At 40.5% G+C, this 17,405-nt stretch overlaps 1 protein-coding gene across 3 annotated transcripts in view; it reads left to right on the top strand.

Annotated features, from left to right (window-relative positions):
• The window catches only part of LOC118843270 (DNA repair protein RAD50), an 80,902-nt gene extending 63,939 nt beyond the window's left edge, over positions 1-16,963 (top strand). For 2 of the 3 annotated variants that reach the window (XM_036750820.1, XM_036750821.1), the window contains exons 23-26: positions 5,784-5,869; positions 7,230-7,372; positions 12,215-12,348; positions 16,608-16,794. In XM_036750820.1, coding sequence (XP_036606715.1) covers positions 5,784-5,869; positions 7,230-7,372; positions 12,215-12,348; positions 16,608-16,794 — 550 coding nt within the window. Of the gene's footprint in view, positions 1-5,783; positions 5,870-7,229; positions 7,373-12,214; positions 12,349-16,607 lie in introns of all 3 variants that reach the window. The other variant, XM_036750822.1, reaches the window with a different exon arrangement.
• The last annotated feature ends 442 nt before the right edge of the window (positions 16,964-17,405 follow it).

Below are 17,405 nucleotides of genomic sequence, written 5' to 3'. Positions count from 1 at the left end.
GCATTGTATTACAATTATTTGCACACTTATCTTTATCCTTCATTTTATTTATTTATGTTTTATTTGATGACAGAGATTCATACTCATGTTTATAAGCCTTGCCATGCCTTGTCCAGTGTAATTACTAGACTGAACAAAGGGAACCTAGCAGACCCTTTTTATACAAGTTTTCCTGAAAACACTGAATGAAGCTTTTCTGTCTTCAAGAAAACATGGCCCCAGTTAACCTTGTTTTACCTCGTAGAGTTAAACTTGAATTCAGTGTAGCGTTGCATTTGTATATTTATTTAAGGTGATGCAGGAAATTAGCTTTGCATTTTTAAGAAAAGCTGATTAGTATCTGTTATTAGTAATCATCGGAAAAATCACTGAGACTATCTCCAGTGGTCAGAGAATCTTAAGTCTAAATGTGTACGTAAGGAAAATCCATTGCATTGTATCTATTTCCCCCCTCGCCTTTGGGGTCTATAATGAATCAATTAGTATTCAGCCTGAACTTGGAGTATATTACTAAGCAAAGAGCAAATTTTCTCTCCTGCCTCATGAGTTTTGGTATTACAAGATAGGAAGGACCCTACATATACCAGATACAGAACAAGCAACAACCCTTTGAGAGTGAACTCTGAAGTAACAGCTAAAGCTCTTTGTGAAGCTAATGATCTTCACAATTGGACCTTGCATAGCACTTTATTTTGCCATTCTATAATGCACCAATCATGTAATGTTTATCACAGCCCTTTGTGTTTATATATTGTCCTCTTACTTCTAAGTTATCTCCCCAGACTCTAGCACTGTACTTGGCACAGGATAGGTATTCCATACATGTTTGTCAGTGACGTCCCTAGACATCATTAACTGAAACTGCTCTCTCTAAAGTTACCAGTGCTTTCTTAATCACCAAATTTAATAACCTTTTCTCAGTTTTGATCTTTGTTGACTTCTTCGCAGGATTTGACACTATGGATCACTTTCTCATCTTGGGTACCCTCTCCTCTCTAGATTTTCCTAATACCTCTCCCCTGTTTCTCTTCCTACCTGTCTGGCCACTTCTGTCTCCTCTACTAATTTTAATCTGTGTTATATCCGCTAATTGTGAATGTTCGCAAGTGCTCTGTCCCGTGCTGTCTTCTCTTTTTTTCTCTGTGCTATCTCACTTGGTAATTTCATCAGCTCACATGGATTCAATTATCCTCTGTATATGGATGATTTCCTAGATTTACATATCCAATTCTAGTCTCCTTCCTGAGCTCCAGTTACTCACCACCACCTGACTTTTGGACATTTTGAACTGAATATCCTGCAGATATCTCAAGTCAGCCTATCCAAAACAGAACACATTATGTTTCTCTCCAAACTCTTTCTCTTCCCAACTTTCCTGTTAGGTTTCAGGGATACCCTCCATCCTCCCAGACACCCTACTTAGGCTTGTTACCTTGGTGTCATCCTCACCTCTTTACTCTTATTCATCCCATAGATGTCTAATCCTTTCTCAACTCTTGTTGTTTCTATCCTTACAGCCACTCTTGTATGCAGCCACCCTGGTGTGGGCCTTCATCACTTCACACTGGACTGTTAGCCTTCTGACTGGTTTCTCTGCTTCAAATGACTCCCCTCTCTAGTCTATCATCCACTCAACTGCGAAAGTGATTTTCTAAAGCATTGGTCTGACCACATCACTCCCCTGTTACCTGAAGGATTACATATAAACTCCTGTCTTTTATATTTAAAGCTCTTCACAACCTGGCCACTTTCCACCTTTCCATTCTTACTCTTTGCAGGTTCTCTATGATCCATTAACCTCATCCTCCTTACTAGTTCCTTGGAGATGACACTCCATCTCTCTCCATTCCCTTTCGCTGGCTTTCCCATCTAGAATGCTTTCTCTCCGAGGTTATACCTCCTGGTTTTCCTGACTTCCATCAAGACTTAGCTCAAATCCAGCCTTCTTTAGGTGGCCTGTCCCCACATCTGCTAATGCCTTTTTCTTTTAGATTACTTTCCATCTACTCCACACATATCTTTTTGCATACCTCTTCCATTAGAATATGACCTTCTTGAGGACAGGGACTGTTTTTATCTGTGTTTATATTCCCAGCAGTTAGGATAGTGCCCAGCATATAGTAAGCAATTCATATATGTCTGTTGACTGGCCAATTCACTGATTGAAATAAATTTCTTTCCACATTTTTTTTTCACATCTGCCTGTTAAATTTAACTATTTGCTGTAGTCCTCTTTGTATTGCTAATGAAATATATGAAGCTTTCAGGGAGCCATCATGGCCTGAATAATCACTGGACTCCTTGTTTCAAACAAGCATAGCTTGCCTGGAAATAGGAAAAGGAAGAAGACTTATAGTACTGGCATAGTGCCTTGACTTTAACATGCATTTAAGCATTTATGGAAGTATTATATTATAGACATGTGAAAAGGCATTGGTCTCTGCAGAGAGATATGATCCCTCCTTGCTTGAGATGATTCCTACCATCTCACCAATTCCTACGACCATGCCCACCATCCTAAGAGGCAGTATGCTATGGTGGAAACAGCCGTATACATTTTTATGTTGGTTATTTTTATTTTTTCTCAATTACATGTAAACAAAAGACTTTTAACGTTTGTTTTTAAAGATTTTCAGTTCCAAATTCTCGCTCTCCCTTCCTCCCCTTTAGAAGGCAAGTAATTTGATATAGATTACACATGTGCAGTCATGTAAAACATTTCCGCATTAGCCATGTTGCAACAGAAAACACAGACCAAAGACAAGAATAAGAAAGAAAACTTTCAAAGTGTGTTTCAGCCTGCATCTAGACTTCATCATTTCTTTCCCTGGAGACAGACATCATTTTTCACCATAAGTGCTTTGGGTTGTCATCATACAGTGTGAAACAGCAACATGTTTGGGCTCAGAAGATGCAGCTTTGCATCCCGGCTCTGGCTTCAGAGCTGCATTAAGTCACTTCACCAGTTTTCCTCATCTCTAAAATAGGGGTGATAATAGTTGCATTATCTTCTTCACTGAATTGTTGACAGTCAAGTGAGATTATGTAAAACACTTTGTGACATCAAGTGCTATATAAACGGCAGCTGTTGCTGTTGTTAGCCTTTCCCCAGTTTATAACAGTACCTAAGTAGTCTCTCTACCTTCTAGTTGATCCTGTGTGCCACTGCCTGTTGAATCTGCCTTGACACATTACTTAGGAACCCTCTTTCCCCCTTCCCCTCCTCCCTGCCACCCCCCTCCCCATTTTAGTGTGATCTTTCCCTCTTCTAAACAGTCATAGCATTCTGTACTCCCTTCCTGTACTTTGCCTTATTTTATAGGTATCTGTGGGTGCATCTTCTCTCTCCTGTTAGACTACATAAAAGCCCCCAGGGAAGTGAATATGTCTTATTTACCCATTTTCCCCTCATCTTCAAGTCCAGCCTTACACTCACTCAGTAAATAAAGTGGTTGAGTTTTATAGCCAGCATATTTCCCCATTACAGTATCGTTCTGAATGGTATGGTTTTTCTTTTAAGACTTCAAAACATTTTTTCAAGTGTTTAAGTCATACCAGGTCTCATTAGATCTCTGAGATTCTCTTTGGGATTCTTCTGATTATTAAATAATTTCCCATCTCCAAGCAGCTTTGAGTGCAAAAACCAGACAGTACCTCTCCCTTCTTCCCCCACCTCTATTTTAATGTTTTTGAAGTCTATGACATTTCATATCTATGGTGAGAATGAGAGAGGAACAAAAAGATTGTATTTCTTCCAAGTATAGATTGGGTTTCAGTGTTAGTTGAAGTAGTTGGGTTTTTTTTTTGGAGGGGGTAAGGCAGGACAATTAGAGTTAAGTGACTTGCCCAAGGTCCCACAGCTAGTAAGTGTGTCAAGTGTCTGAGGCTAGATTCGAACTCAGGCCCACCTGACTCCAGGGCCGGTGCTCTACTCACTGAGCCACCTAGCTGCCTCAGAAGTAGATTTTTTTAAAAGTATGAATGAATTAATTTATTTTAAAATATTAGAGTCATGGTATAGGAGTCCCTTTTCATGATTGTCCCAAAAAGAAAACTTTTCTCCCCACAAGTAAGAAGTACTTAGAAGTTTGGGAGTTAGAATGTGATGAGTGAAGGCTAAGATCTTACGAATAAGTATAAAAGGTAAATGGGGGCGATTATGAGGGAACAGATGGCATCCTCATTAACAAGCTGAGTATGGGTTTTAGTCATTTGCTGGTTTTTTTCCAATTCTTTTTATAATTTGCATTATAATCCTCCATCTGATAATATTTAAAATGTATTTTATGTTGAGTCATTTCTTGTTTCTTTTGCTGGTGAATCAAAAGATCATGAAATGATTTTGCTGAAGTTAAGTAGCATAAAGCTAAGTTTCATTTTTGTGCAATCAGATAAGAGATCTGCTATGGAAGTAAGGTCCGCCTCACATCCTTGGTCTACATTTTACCCTCAGAGTAATAATGTCTGCCTTTGGGGAACGATAGTATGTAATAGTCATAAGATTCTTAAGTTGTCCAAAGAAACCTGAGGATCTTTTGTTGAAAGGTGACACATAGTTGTGAAGTTTCATTGCAGCCAGTCACACTACTTTCAGTTTTGCAATTATCTTTTCTTTTGAGTTGAAAAGCTATCAGTTACCAAATAAAACCGAGAAAATGCGTCTCAACACAAATGGAGAATCTTTATCACAGCTGAATAGCATGTGGGATTTGGGATTAAGATGTATAGATGTTTGAAGTTTACCTTTTGGCATCTAAAACACCTTAATCTTCTAAACAGTATCATCTCTTCTGCGTCACAGCTTCTCAGCTGGACCAAGTTGCCCAAATGACAAAAAATGTAGAGGACCCAGACTAGAACATTGGGGAAAAACCCCCAAACCCAAAACTGAAGCTTTGTAGGCTTTATCTAAGTGAAGAGGGGAAGGCAGCAGAGCTGGGGACTCCAGGAACAGCCGCCGGAAACCTGACCTGTGCCATTGCATGGCAGTCAGCTTCTTTTGCCCTTAAGGAAATTTCTCCTAGTGCTTCCATCAGTGTGTGGAATCCCGACAGTATCATCATACCACTCTACTCTCGTTAATAATTGTTTTCTTTGCTTAGTTAGCAGAGTTAGCAGAATAGGCACATGATCTGCTTTATGTTAAGTGGTGGTCTTCTCTCTGTTATGATTTGAAAATTCGAGATCCCTCACCTACTGGCGACAGTAAGACAGAGATCCCTGCAGGAGCCCCAACAGTCTAGACTCTAGTTTGGAGAAGTTATGCAGGCTGTTGTCCTGAGACTCTTAAATACAAGATGAACTGTGGTGTGATTTCTCTGCTTAGCTTAGCGTCTTAGTTTCAGCGTTTGGTAATAGGGACTGACAACTCAAAGACTTGTCCTGTGAATGAGAGTTATCTATATCTTAGTTCCCCCGACCTGGTTCCAACCTTAGAAAGACTGTTCAACAAGCAATTATTGTATGTTATACCAGTGTAAGTGGGAGAAGTGGCCAAAGACCTTTCTCTTTACCTCCGGTAACTTATCACAACTTAGGAAAACACTTCTGAAAGGAATAAATATACTTTGTAAAATGTTTATAATATATGCCAAAGAAGCGACTTAATAAAATTAATTTCTTAGTCGATTCACTGGTCCCTGGAACAAAGCTGACCAATTTAAGATTTCTTGGAGGGGAAAGGGGAGAGACTTGTACCAAATGAAGTAAAATTGATGTAGCTGTTTTATAATTAGGAGTTTATGATATTCATTTTTTACTGGCAAATTATTTTCTTTTCTCAGCGCAATAATGAAGTTTCATAGCATGAAAATGGAAGAAATTAATAAAATTATTCGTGATCTCTGGCGAAGTACCTACCGAGGTCAAGGTGATTACTATTTATTTGATTAATAGTCTTTCTCAGGAGTCTTACTCCATAATTAACGGCTCTACTCTAACCATTCTCATCCATACTTCCTGCTGTCTTCCCCACAGTCCCGTGCCATTCCTAGCATTAGTGACACTCCAGCTAGCGTGAACTGTCATATCACTATTATAGACCATTCAAGATGAAGCATTCTTGGAGGCCCTTTACTTTCCAGGGCTTTGGGCTAGCCTGTTCCTTCATTGCTGCTCCTTTCCTGTTGCCCCTTCTTTGTCACTCCCTTTCCATTATTACTTCTGACTTTGCCACTAACTTTCTTCCTGAGAATTCATAAGACTTCTTAATCTTAGTACAATCCTCTACCGAGAAGATAAGGCAGAATTTTCTGTTCACAACCTGGTCAGACTTTACATAATTTGGCTGTGATGCAAATAACAATTAGCCTGAGCTGTGATAAGAAAAAAGGGTTTGCACTTGCCTGCTTTTGAAGAATGTAGATGTGGATAAGCTTGACTCAGATAAGGAGAAAACCAGCATGCGGAAACTGTTAGGGGAGCTAGAAAGGGCAAAGAGGGCGCCCCATTCCCTGACTTGACTTTTGGCATCATGTGATTGCTACTTCCTGACTTTGGCAGTCAGTTTTTAAAAGATTCAACTTCATATTTTAAGAGAAGCATAAAAATATTTTATTTTGAACTTGACACAGAGTGCCACTTTAGTAGTGCTACTTAAAACTAATTACATCATCTGTCATCTAACCTGTCTAAAGTCAATCAGGAATTTTTTCAGTCAACTAATAAGTGTCTCCTCTGTGCCAGGCATGGAGCTTGGCTCTGAGGGTATAAATACGATGCATGAAGCAGTCCTTTCACACAAGGAGCTTCCATTCTAATGGGAGAGACAAGCACATCTTTAAATATATATGAAATAAGTATAAAGAAAATAAATACGGTATTTTGGGAGGGCAGCAGGCTTCATGTAGAAGGCATTGCTTGTTCCGTATCCTGAAGGAAGAAAGGGATTCTCTGCAGTGGGGATGAGGAGGGAGTTCCATTCCAGGCACGAGGGCAACCTGTTCAAAGGCATTGAGACAGGAGATGATGGCATATCCCATGTACAGAACAGAGAAGGCAGATTTGGTGTATCACAGTGCAGGAGAGAAATGATGATCAGTGAAGCTACAAAGTTAGTCTGTGGTCAGGGCATGAATGGCCTTAAAAACTAAACAGAAGCGCTTATATTTGATCCTAGAGGTCTAGGGAGCTGCTCTGCTCTTATTACTTGGGATAATTCCCATACTGCTCAATATTCTCTTCAACAAAAACATTCTTTTTTTTCTCTCAAACTCTTTTTACTATATCAGATATTGAATATATAGAAATTCGGTCTGATACAGATGAAAATGTGTCAGCTTCTGACAAAAGGAGGAATTACAACTATAGAGTAGTAATGATAAAAGGAGATACAGCCTTGGATATGCGAGGACGGTGCAGTGCCGGGCAAAAGGTAGGTATACAGAACTGTTTTAGCAGTTACATATAAAGATAGAGTAAAGGGGGGAAGGGGAGCTTGTGATTCTCTCCAAGCAGAGATGAGAAATCTAAATTCTGATCCAGAGAGCTAGGTAGTATGAGTGATGGGAGCATAGAACTCGGAGGCAGGAGAAGTCTGGATTTCACTCTTCCCTCTGATGCCATCTGGGTGGCCCTGGTCAGGTCGTTTAAGCTCCTGAGTCTTAGTGTTCTTGTCCCTAAAATGGGGATGATAATAATGCCTGTCTTGGAGGGTTGTGAGAATCAAGGAAGATAATATATGTAAAGCGATTTGTAAAGTTTAACTGTCTGCAAAACTGAGAATTCCTAGAGTCACAGAATTTTAGAATTGGAAGAAACCTCAGCAGCCATCTAGTCCAGGTCATATCTGAAAGGAATCCCTCCTGTGACATCCCCAGTGCCAGCTTTTTGCTTGAAGACCTTCACCGAGGGGGAACACTCCACTCCTGAGAGAACACACTTCATTTTGGAATAACTCCAGTTGTTGGTGTTCTTGACACCAGACCTCCATTGTTCCTGGTTCTGCCCTCTGGGACCAAACAGAACAAGTCTAATCCTTTTTCCACATAACATCCTTTCAGATACTTGAAGACAACTCTAATATCCCTCTGAGTCATCCCTTCTCCAGGCTAAACCTCCCCATTGCTTTTTTTTTCTGTTTTTTTTTTTTATTTAGTATTTTATTTTTCCCTAGTTACATGTAAAAACAATTTTTAACATTTGTTTTTAAAACTTTGAGTTCCAAATTCTCTCCTTGCCTCCCTCCCCACCCCCTCAATTGAGAAGGCAAGCAATTTGATATAGGTTATACATGAGTAGTCATGCAAAACATATCCATAATAAGTCATGTTGTAAAAGAAAACACAGGCTGAAAAAAAACCTCCAGAAGAATAAAAAAGTAAAAAAAAAGTATGCTTCTATCTATATTCAGACACCATCAGTTCTTTCTCTGGGGATGGAGAGCAATTTTTCATTCTAAGTCCTTCAGAGTTGTTGTCGATCATTGTATTGCTGAGAATAGCTAAGTCATTCATGTTGATCATCTTACAGTATTATTGTTACTTTGCATCAGCTCATGCAAGTCTTTCCAGGTTTTCTGAGAGCATTCTGCTCGTCATTTCTTATAGTGCAATAGTATTCCATCACAATTATGTAGCACAGTTTATTTAGCCATTCCCCAATTAATGTGCTTCCCCTCACTTTCCAGTTCTTTACCCCCAGGAAAGAACTGCTATAAATATTTTTGTACATGTAGGTCCTGTTCCTTTTTGTTTTTTATCTCCTTTGGGATACAGACCTTCCCCACTGGTTTTAACCTATTCTCTTATGATGTGGCCTTTCACCATCCTGTTTTCTCTTATCAATGCCCTTCTTAAACTAGGATGCCCAGAACAGAACGCTAAATAGAGCACTTCAGATGTGAGCTGTCACTTTCTCCCTAGAAACTTGTGCCTTCATTAGTGTAGTCTGAAGTCACATTGTTGTGTGTGGTTTTTTTTAATTTTCCCGCCACTTCGCACTGAGGTGATTTTTTTAACCCAAGTACAAAATTTCTTATTTATCCTTGTTGATTCTTAGTCCAGTCCTCTAGACTGTCAAGATCTTCTGGGATTCTAACATCATCATCAAAAGAAATGGATGAATATCTGCAAAAATATAAAATATACAAATCAACAAAAACAAGAAATTTTCATATTAATAGTCAGACAAGGAAATGGAGCAAGTCATAAGTGAACTGCCATAAGATACTGAAAACTCTGTTATGAGTAGCAGTAACCAAAAAAGTTTGCAAGCTAGACATGCAAAGGAATTAGATTGTGGGTTCAAAGCGTTAGAACTGGAAAGGACCCTAAAGGCCTTGAGGGCCAAGCCCTTCATTTTGCAGATGAGGAAATGAGCCTGAGAGAGCTACGTGCAGGTTAGGATTTGACGCCTCTTCACTCCAAGTCTAGTGCCTGGTGCCACTTCTCATTTCTCTCCATGATATCTCTAGAGGTTCTTATTGGTTTAGGAAACCATAAGTAGCCATATTAGTAACATATGAGATTTTAAATTGAACTCACACTTTTTGAAAAAGTAGGATTGCTATCTGGCATGTTTGAATCTTTGGACTTACAGACATTGTCTCCAGTACGTTGACTTCACCCACATTTGGTGAGATAACTATAAATACCATCTTTTAAAGACCTAATAGAAATATCTGTAAGGGTAAGGTATCATTGATTCTGCTTTTAGCATGAATTCCATGGTGCCTAAGCTAGGCACTAGTCTGCATGTCTGGGAGAAGTCTTAGGAAAATCCAGAGGTTAGGACTGCATTGTGATCATTGGATCTGGCATAGAGCATGTCACTGGGTTCAGTTCCAGTAGTTACCTACCATTTAAGAGAGAAGTGGCAAATATTAAAGAATGTGAAAGAGAAGTAAAAGGTTAAAAGGCAATAAAGTAGCACCTGTAATGCTACTTTATTGGAAGAATTAGAATTAAAAATACTTGGTTTTTGCCCTTATTGGAATAGTCACATACTACTATAAAATTTTTTTTAATCTTTAAAGAGGGAAAATAGCCTTTTCCCTTTGCTGAGAACAGCATGAGAAATGGTTTAAAATGCCCTGGGAGAAATTATCAAGCTTCCTAGACACATCCATATGGCTACGGTGACCATATTTTCTGACTCCCAAATAATGGCTGTTCCTTTACTTCATCTCATTAAAACCCATTTTCCTTTCTTGAACTTGGGACTCTAGGAAAATTCAGGACATAAGGTTGCCTGTAGTATGTATGTACAATGGAATTTGCCTGCTTACCTTCCTGGATACACATGCAAATAGATTTCCCAGAGAAATTATAGTCTTTCACATGTTACAACTTAGATATAATTCTGCCCTGTGGCAGAGGACTGAATCATGTGGCTTGTGTTGAGCCTTTATTAAGAGAATTTTAGACATCCAGAGATTATTGTATACATTGGCTGAATTTTTATTTTCATAAAAAGCTCTCAACTTTGGCTTATAAATGCTTATAAACTTCCCTTCTTCGGACAGCTTCTGAGAATGGGAAAGATTTCTGCATTTCCAGTTTAGCTGAAGAAGAATTAAGGTTTTAACTCTGGAAATAAACAGCTGGATATTTGAATACTTCTTATTTCAGATGAAGCTTACAACAACCAATTCCTACTTGTATATAAGTACAAAATAATTCTGATCTGATGTTTTCACTTTTACAAGTAAAAGATGGGTTTATGAAAGCAAAATCAGAAGCACTTGTATCTGGATTTTCACATCTTCTATTCAGATTGAATGTGAAGTCATCAGACTCATACATTGAGCTAGATAGCAGCTCATTTATGTCAGCTATATTTAGCCACCGTTTGTGTTGAGCCTTTGTCAAGGAACTACTCGTTTCCAGTTAAAGGGCAGTTGAAGATATTTGCCCTAACCTCCTAAGAAGGCAGGAAGATGGCTGTAAATAAATGAAGCTCCATCTCCCGAGGAAGTGAAGAGGAGTGAACAACTACAGCAGCTCTCTAGGGAAAATGGTGATAGGAGCTACCATCTGATACTGCTGTGAACTAAGAGAGTGCTTTCTAACCCAGAGATGACATATTTCATCAAAGCAGACTGCTGACTGCTAGGGTGAAGAATGTGTAGTGACCTTTCCAGATTTAAGAGCTTTTTTAGACATTATCAATTTTATCTCACACATTTCAGTGATAATCTTTAGTAACCACCCTTAGGGAAATAGAGAAACAGAAATGAGTGATGTAATAGGAGCTCTTGGTAGTGGTTAGATACAGCTTGAGTGACACTCTGCTCTAGTGGCAGGAGCACTGGACAAGGCATCAGGGTTCTCGGCTCAGCTGCTGCAACAGTTGGAGTAGCTTTGGACAAATCCTTTGCCTCCAGTGAGGAGGATCATAGATCTCCTTAGTAAAGATCTTTCAATGACTCCCCGTTGTCTAGAGCAGAGGTGTCAGATGCCCAAAGCTGCATGCAACCTGCAACGTTGCTGTGTAACCTGAATCAGATGCAAATGTAACTGGGAAATATTTTACAAAATAAATAAAGATGCAGTGTAACATAGATAATGTTAATATGTGGTTGCAGGGATCCTTACATACAGTTTATTGGCCAGTTTCTACTTGAGTTTGACATCACTGGTCAAGAGGATCTTAAAAAGAACCTGTTTATGGGTTCCCATTAGCTACTATTTTTATCTTATCCTTACTTATCTTTGGGAGGCTTAGCATTATGTTCAGCATTTTCTTTTTTTTCATGATTTTTTGTTTTGTTTTGTTTTGGATTCTCTTTGGTTTCTTTTTTTCTGTCCAGACCTATGATTTCATTGATGTAGGGAACCCCTGATGAGGAAACTTTCTCCACTGAGGTATATAGCTATTGTTCTGCAACTTAGAGGTTGCTAGAGGTCACTGACTTGTTCAGAACTAGTAGATCTAGTAGATATTAGACACAAGATTTAACCCAGGTGCCCCTAACTCCAAGGCTGGCCTTCTCCACTGCATCACCTTTCCTCTATGGTAGTATTAGATTCTCGGCATATACTCCTCACTGGAACACAGTTTTTATGCACTTTGACTTATCCAGAATGTGGCCTGAGTGGTTGGTTGAGGTCTGTCTCTTCCAGGGCCCTTTGGTTGGGAATGACATTTGTGACATTTCCTTGAGCCTGACAAACACAGGGGTCTGTCTTCTAGGCTCAGATTCCAATACCCTCCTTCTGGGGGCTTTAGTTACACCTCACAGACTCAACTCTAACTGCCATTGATTTTCCCTCAGGTGCTTGCTTCTCTTATCATTCGCTTGGCCCTCGCAGAAACCTTCTGTTTGAACTGTGGCATTCTTGCCTTGGATGAGCCTACAACAAACCTCGATAGAGAAAACATTGAATCTCTTGCACATGCCCTGGTGGAGTAAGTGTTTATTACACTGGGAGGGGACCGTGGTAGCTTTATAGCAATAACTTTTAAATAATACCGAGAAAGGTAAGTTCTCATTTAAAACAAGCTTTGAATGAAAACTGTACAAAGGCTTCATGAAGAATTTGATTCATTTCAATATAAAGGTTTGACTCTTTGTTGGACATTTTAAAAAAATATTCAGCTGGTGTTCTTAACTGGCCACACGTTTGGCCATCATCAGGAAAGAGGTTTTTTTCTTCTTTTCTTTTATTTCTTATGAATTTGACCAGTATCAGAAAACATGAACATATCTGTACATTAAGCACAGAAAAAGAGGATTGTATATCAAACTGTGAATCTATTCTATGCAGCTTCAGATTTTTAAGTCTACATTACATTTAACATAGTAATAACAACACTGCCTGGCTCATTGTGTTCCCTTCTGAATTTCTTTTTACTCTTCTGTGCATTTTAAAGTGTTTCACTGATGTTACTTTTTTTTCTTTGCATCTCTATTCCCACCCCACCAAAAAAAAAGGTTAAAAACCCTTCCTTGTAACAATTAAGCATAATCAAGCAGAAAAAACAAACATTCCTACATTGGTTGTGTTTGAAAGTATAAATTTCATTCTTGACCTATATTCCATCTTGACCTCTCTGTCAAGAGGTGGGGAGCATACTTAGAAAGTTTTTAAATCTTTTAATGTTCTTTTCCTTTACAGTTTTGTCTTCATTGTATAATTGTTCCCCAGGTTCTTCCTCATTCTGCAGCAGTTCACATAAGTCTCCCAAGGTTTTTCTGCCCCAGACTTAAACACTAAAGAGCCTTCTGATGGAGCCCATCCTCAGCCATACGTCCCTGCCCAGCTCCTGGTTGTGCTCCCGATACTCTCCTTTTCTGAATGAGTTTGCTCCACAATTCGGTCATCTTCTCCACCCTGACCCCTGTCCTCAGACCAAATACCTGTTATGTGCAAGGTGCCCTGCTCTCTGTGTCTCAGTTTTCCTCTTCTTATATTGACATTCTACTGGGAGAATGCAAGATAAGCATAAATCAGTATAGTAGAAGGAAAATGAGAGGCAATGTGGCATAGTGGGTAGAGAGGTGACCTCAGAGCCAAAAGGAAGACCTGGGCTCCGTCCTGCCTCTAGCATGTAGAGGCTGAATGACCCTGGCTGGGCAAATCATTTTACCTCTCAATGCTCTGGGCATCTCTACAACTATCACTCACATCAAAACAGCTGCCCTACAGTGGTAGGGGGAGTTTCCTTATCAAGGAGTTCCCTGTTTTGTTGCAATCACATGTCCAGTCCTTATTTCTGTCCCTACAAGGAGAATCAAGGATGGTGAGAGCCATTGGCCATCAGCTGGGGAGATCAGCAAAGCCACCTGTCCTGAGGCTGAAGGGGGAGCATTGAGGGTGGGGACAGTAGTGAGAGAGATGGATGTGAATTGGGGCTGGGGGGCAGAGATACTGTTGGGGAGCTCTGATGCTCCTCTAGGCGAGATGGGTTAGAGTGGTGGATGTGGGAGCAGAGAAAAGACGATGGTAGGAGAGGCACAAGGGAGATAGAATCCATGAGATTGTTTGCCCCACTACACCCTGGTTTCTTACCTAGACCTTCAGATCTTACCTTATCTTCTTTCCAGGATTGGCTCAGAGCCTCTTCCTCCTTGCGGTTGGTGCTCTTCCCCTCCCCACTTTTCTTTAGACTTATTGGTGTTATGCCCTCTGTCGCTTCTCCCTCCTTGTAGACGTTCTGTCCCTTGCAAGCAAGGACTCTTTGTTGTGTGTCCCCAGAACAGCAGCACCACTCTTCTTCCTTGGTCCTGACTTTCCTCATTTCCTGAGGGAGGAATTGCCCTTGATCAGTGCAGATCAGCCGCTTCTCTACAACTTGGAGTCTAAGAGAACGGCTGAGGGGTTAGGTGACTTGCCTCGTGACACAGCCAAGGTGGACCAGAGAAAGTGAGATCCCAGCTCATCCCAGATGTCCATCACCCTATGATGCCTTAACTTGGACATAATTGGTATTTAACATGTTAGGTGAATGGAATTTAATTGAATTTCTTTACATGGGAATGTTCATGGAAAAGTATAGAATGCACTGCTGTATGGTCCCAAGATGGGCTGATTTTACCTGAATGCCTGAATGGTTAATATTGAAAAGTTGGATCACTTTAGCCAGATATCTGTCAATGGGAGAAATGTGGACAAACCCAAAGACAACATTTTGGCCTTCCTGATGTAACAATATGCTCATAAAGAGCTGGCTATTAAAAGCTGGGCTTGGAGGCTGAAATCTTTTCTTCATGAGATCAATGAAATTATGAATACACAGTCCTTATTTTGAAATGCAGTTCTTGGTTTGGTGAGGCAGTAGGGGGTTGTAAATATTTTAATATTTCATGGATCTGTGATTTCATAGATATGGTTACTCGCTCCCACAGCAGATCATAGCCCCTCTTTAACTTGGTCAGTGGTCCTTGAGAGTTGTTGTGGTCAAACAATTGATCATCCTGTGGCATGTGTGGTGAGGAAAGTCTGCAGTTAGTGAGGCCTGTTCAGGTCAGTAGGACCTGCTGGATTAGAACTTGTGCCCTGCTGGCCCCAGGATAAAGCATCAGAGTAGAGTTTCAGTGGAAATACTATACGTACTCAAAAAAATAAACATTTTCCATTTTATAAAGTTTGTGATGAAAAAAATTAAAATAAGCAATAACTCATTTATGGCATAGAATGGCATATTACGTAGGTAGGCAGCTGCAGCTGCAGAGTCAGCATAACTTTAAATAGGAATGTTAGAGATGACGAGGTTGTTTCCATTTTTGTCACTTGTGTTGTGAGGAGTGACGGCAGAGCTTGTTTTCCACATATTCACATGTCTACTGGGTGTATTGTTCATGGGTGTTTAGAAATACGTCCTGAAAGGCAGTCATTGTCCCTTAGCTGCACTTCTCCTCAGGGTGATGTTGTATGTGTCTGACAGGGCGTCTCCTCTTAGCCTACAGCTCGATGTTCTGGGGACACACAGGCTAAGACAGTTGGTGTGCTTACAAGTTTAATAGTCATTGATAGAGTTTTCCCCTTCCTCTCACCATTTGTCATCTTCTGTGCTGGCGGTGTTTGGGTGCAGTGTTCTAGACTAAGACAGCCGCCACTCAAACCCCTATCTGTGACACAGGCTAGCATTTTTCTGAAACTTCATGTTGCCTCACTAAACCGAAGCAAGCTTCTTAACTGGCGTGTTCAACTTCTCCCCACAAAGAAGTACAGAAATTTTCCCAACCCGCCCACTCACCTAGCTTCTGTGTGTCATAGCAATGATGCATCTGATAACTGGTTGGGACTCATTTCTAAGTAGGCCCAACTCCTAAGAAAACTGGGGACAGCTTGTGTTCTTCCCCCATCCATCATCTGTAATTTTGTTTTTAACATCACCAGAGAAGAAAAGCAGACAGGTCTGGGAAATTCCCAAAGCAAGGAGAGCAGGCTTTGAGTTAATGAAGCTGGGTATTTAAATGTCTCTTTCCTTCCTCCTAACCTCTTCAGAATGGTTAGAAGTTTCTGGTCCAGAACTGCTGGAGTTCGTGACTAAGTAACTCCGCTTCCTTGTGGGCGATTGGAATTCAAGTGGAGCTGCCAGATTTTTGAGGCAGTGTGACTTCGTAAAAAGATGGATGTGGAGTCACAGGACTTAGGTTTCTATCTTGGTCCTGCCACTTAGACCTTTGTGACCTTGGGCAACTCCCCTAACTGCTCTCGGCCTCAGTTTCCTATGTTGTAAAATGAACTATAAATCTGTGATCCTGACTTAGCAACAGCCTTCAAAATGTAGCATAAGGCTTCTTCATCCGTTGTCCTCATCTCGGCTCTTACCTGGTTCTGTAGAGGCTGCCCTCCCCATCTTTCTTTCCAGTGGGAGAGACTGAGAAACACTAGTTGGAAAAACATGTAGTCATCTTCATTCGCACTGGTATACTTTGTAAACAACACAAAAGACAGCCTGTTTTTGCTCAGATCTATACAACAGATATTTATTTAGGGTCTTACTGTTTGATCCCCGACCTCAAAGAGGTCACATTCTGGTAGCAGAAGGAGGCACCCAACACATAATAACTCAGAACGTGTATCATAGAGAGTTAAGAAAGGTCCGAGGCGGCGTCGTTATTGACTTGCACAGCAGGGAAGAGGCTTCCTGGAGATGCAGTACATGCTGTGGAGAAAGGATTCTTACACCTTCAGTAACATGTAAATATTTTGTTCCAGAATAATAAAGAGTCGTTCCCAACAACGCAACTTCCAGCTTCTTGTGATCACCCACGATGAAGATTTTGTGGAGCTTTTGGGTCGTTCTGAGTATGTGGAGAAATTCTACAGGATTAGAAAGAACATCGACCAGTGCTCAGAGATAATCAAATGTAGCGTCAGCTCCCTGGGCTCTTATGTTCACTGAAGTCTTTCTAGTAGCTCTCCCTTTGAGGGTGTCTCTGAGATGGAAGCGCTGTATCTTGATGAGCAGAAATGCCAAGAACCTGCTAGTGGCCTCAGGCAGCCCAGGCCTGAGCTTCTGAACATTTCTGTGTAGTTTGAGTGTTAATAAAAGTGACAAGTTTGATTTTAAATGGCATTTGTCTTGTTTGCTCATTTTGTGAATGCCTCACTTGGATTTTAGACGTACAAGTGTGTTCTCTGGTAGGTAAAAGGCCCAGTAATATGTACCCAGTAGATACAATAGGGTATAGGGTAAAGCCATCCCCTGGGAGCTTCCTGTCCCAACTCTTCCAGTGCCTCTCTGTGTGACCTTAGCCAAGTCCCTTCCCCTCTCTGAGTCTCAGTTTCCTCATGAGTAACGTGGGGGTTCTGAAGTATCTGTCGTGCTTGCCTTCCTTGGTGTTTGTTTCTTGAATTGAAATCGTTGCGTGAGGAAGTGCTATGGAGTTTGTTGCAAGTTCGCTGAGCTGTTTTCTGAACGGAGTCTCTGTGCTCTTTAAATATGTGTCTGTTGTCTGCTTGTGCGTGTATGGGTCCATAATGGCCATTCAAAGAGACCCAGAAGAGAATTGC

Source organism: Trichosurus vulpecula, chromosome 3, assembly GCF_011100635.1.
Source record: "Trichosurus vulpecula isolate mTriVul1 chromosome 3, mTriVul1.pri, whole genome shotgun sequence".
In the NCBI taxonomy this organism is placed as follows: domain Eukaryota; kingdom Metazoa; phylum Chordata; class Mammalia; order Diprotodontia; family Phalangeridae; genus Trichosurus; species Trichosurus vulpecula.
This window is presented reverse-complemented; position numbering and strand designations above follow the sequence as displayed.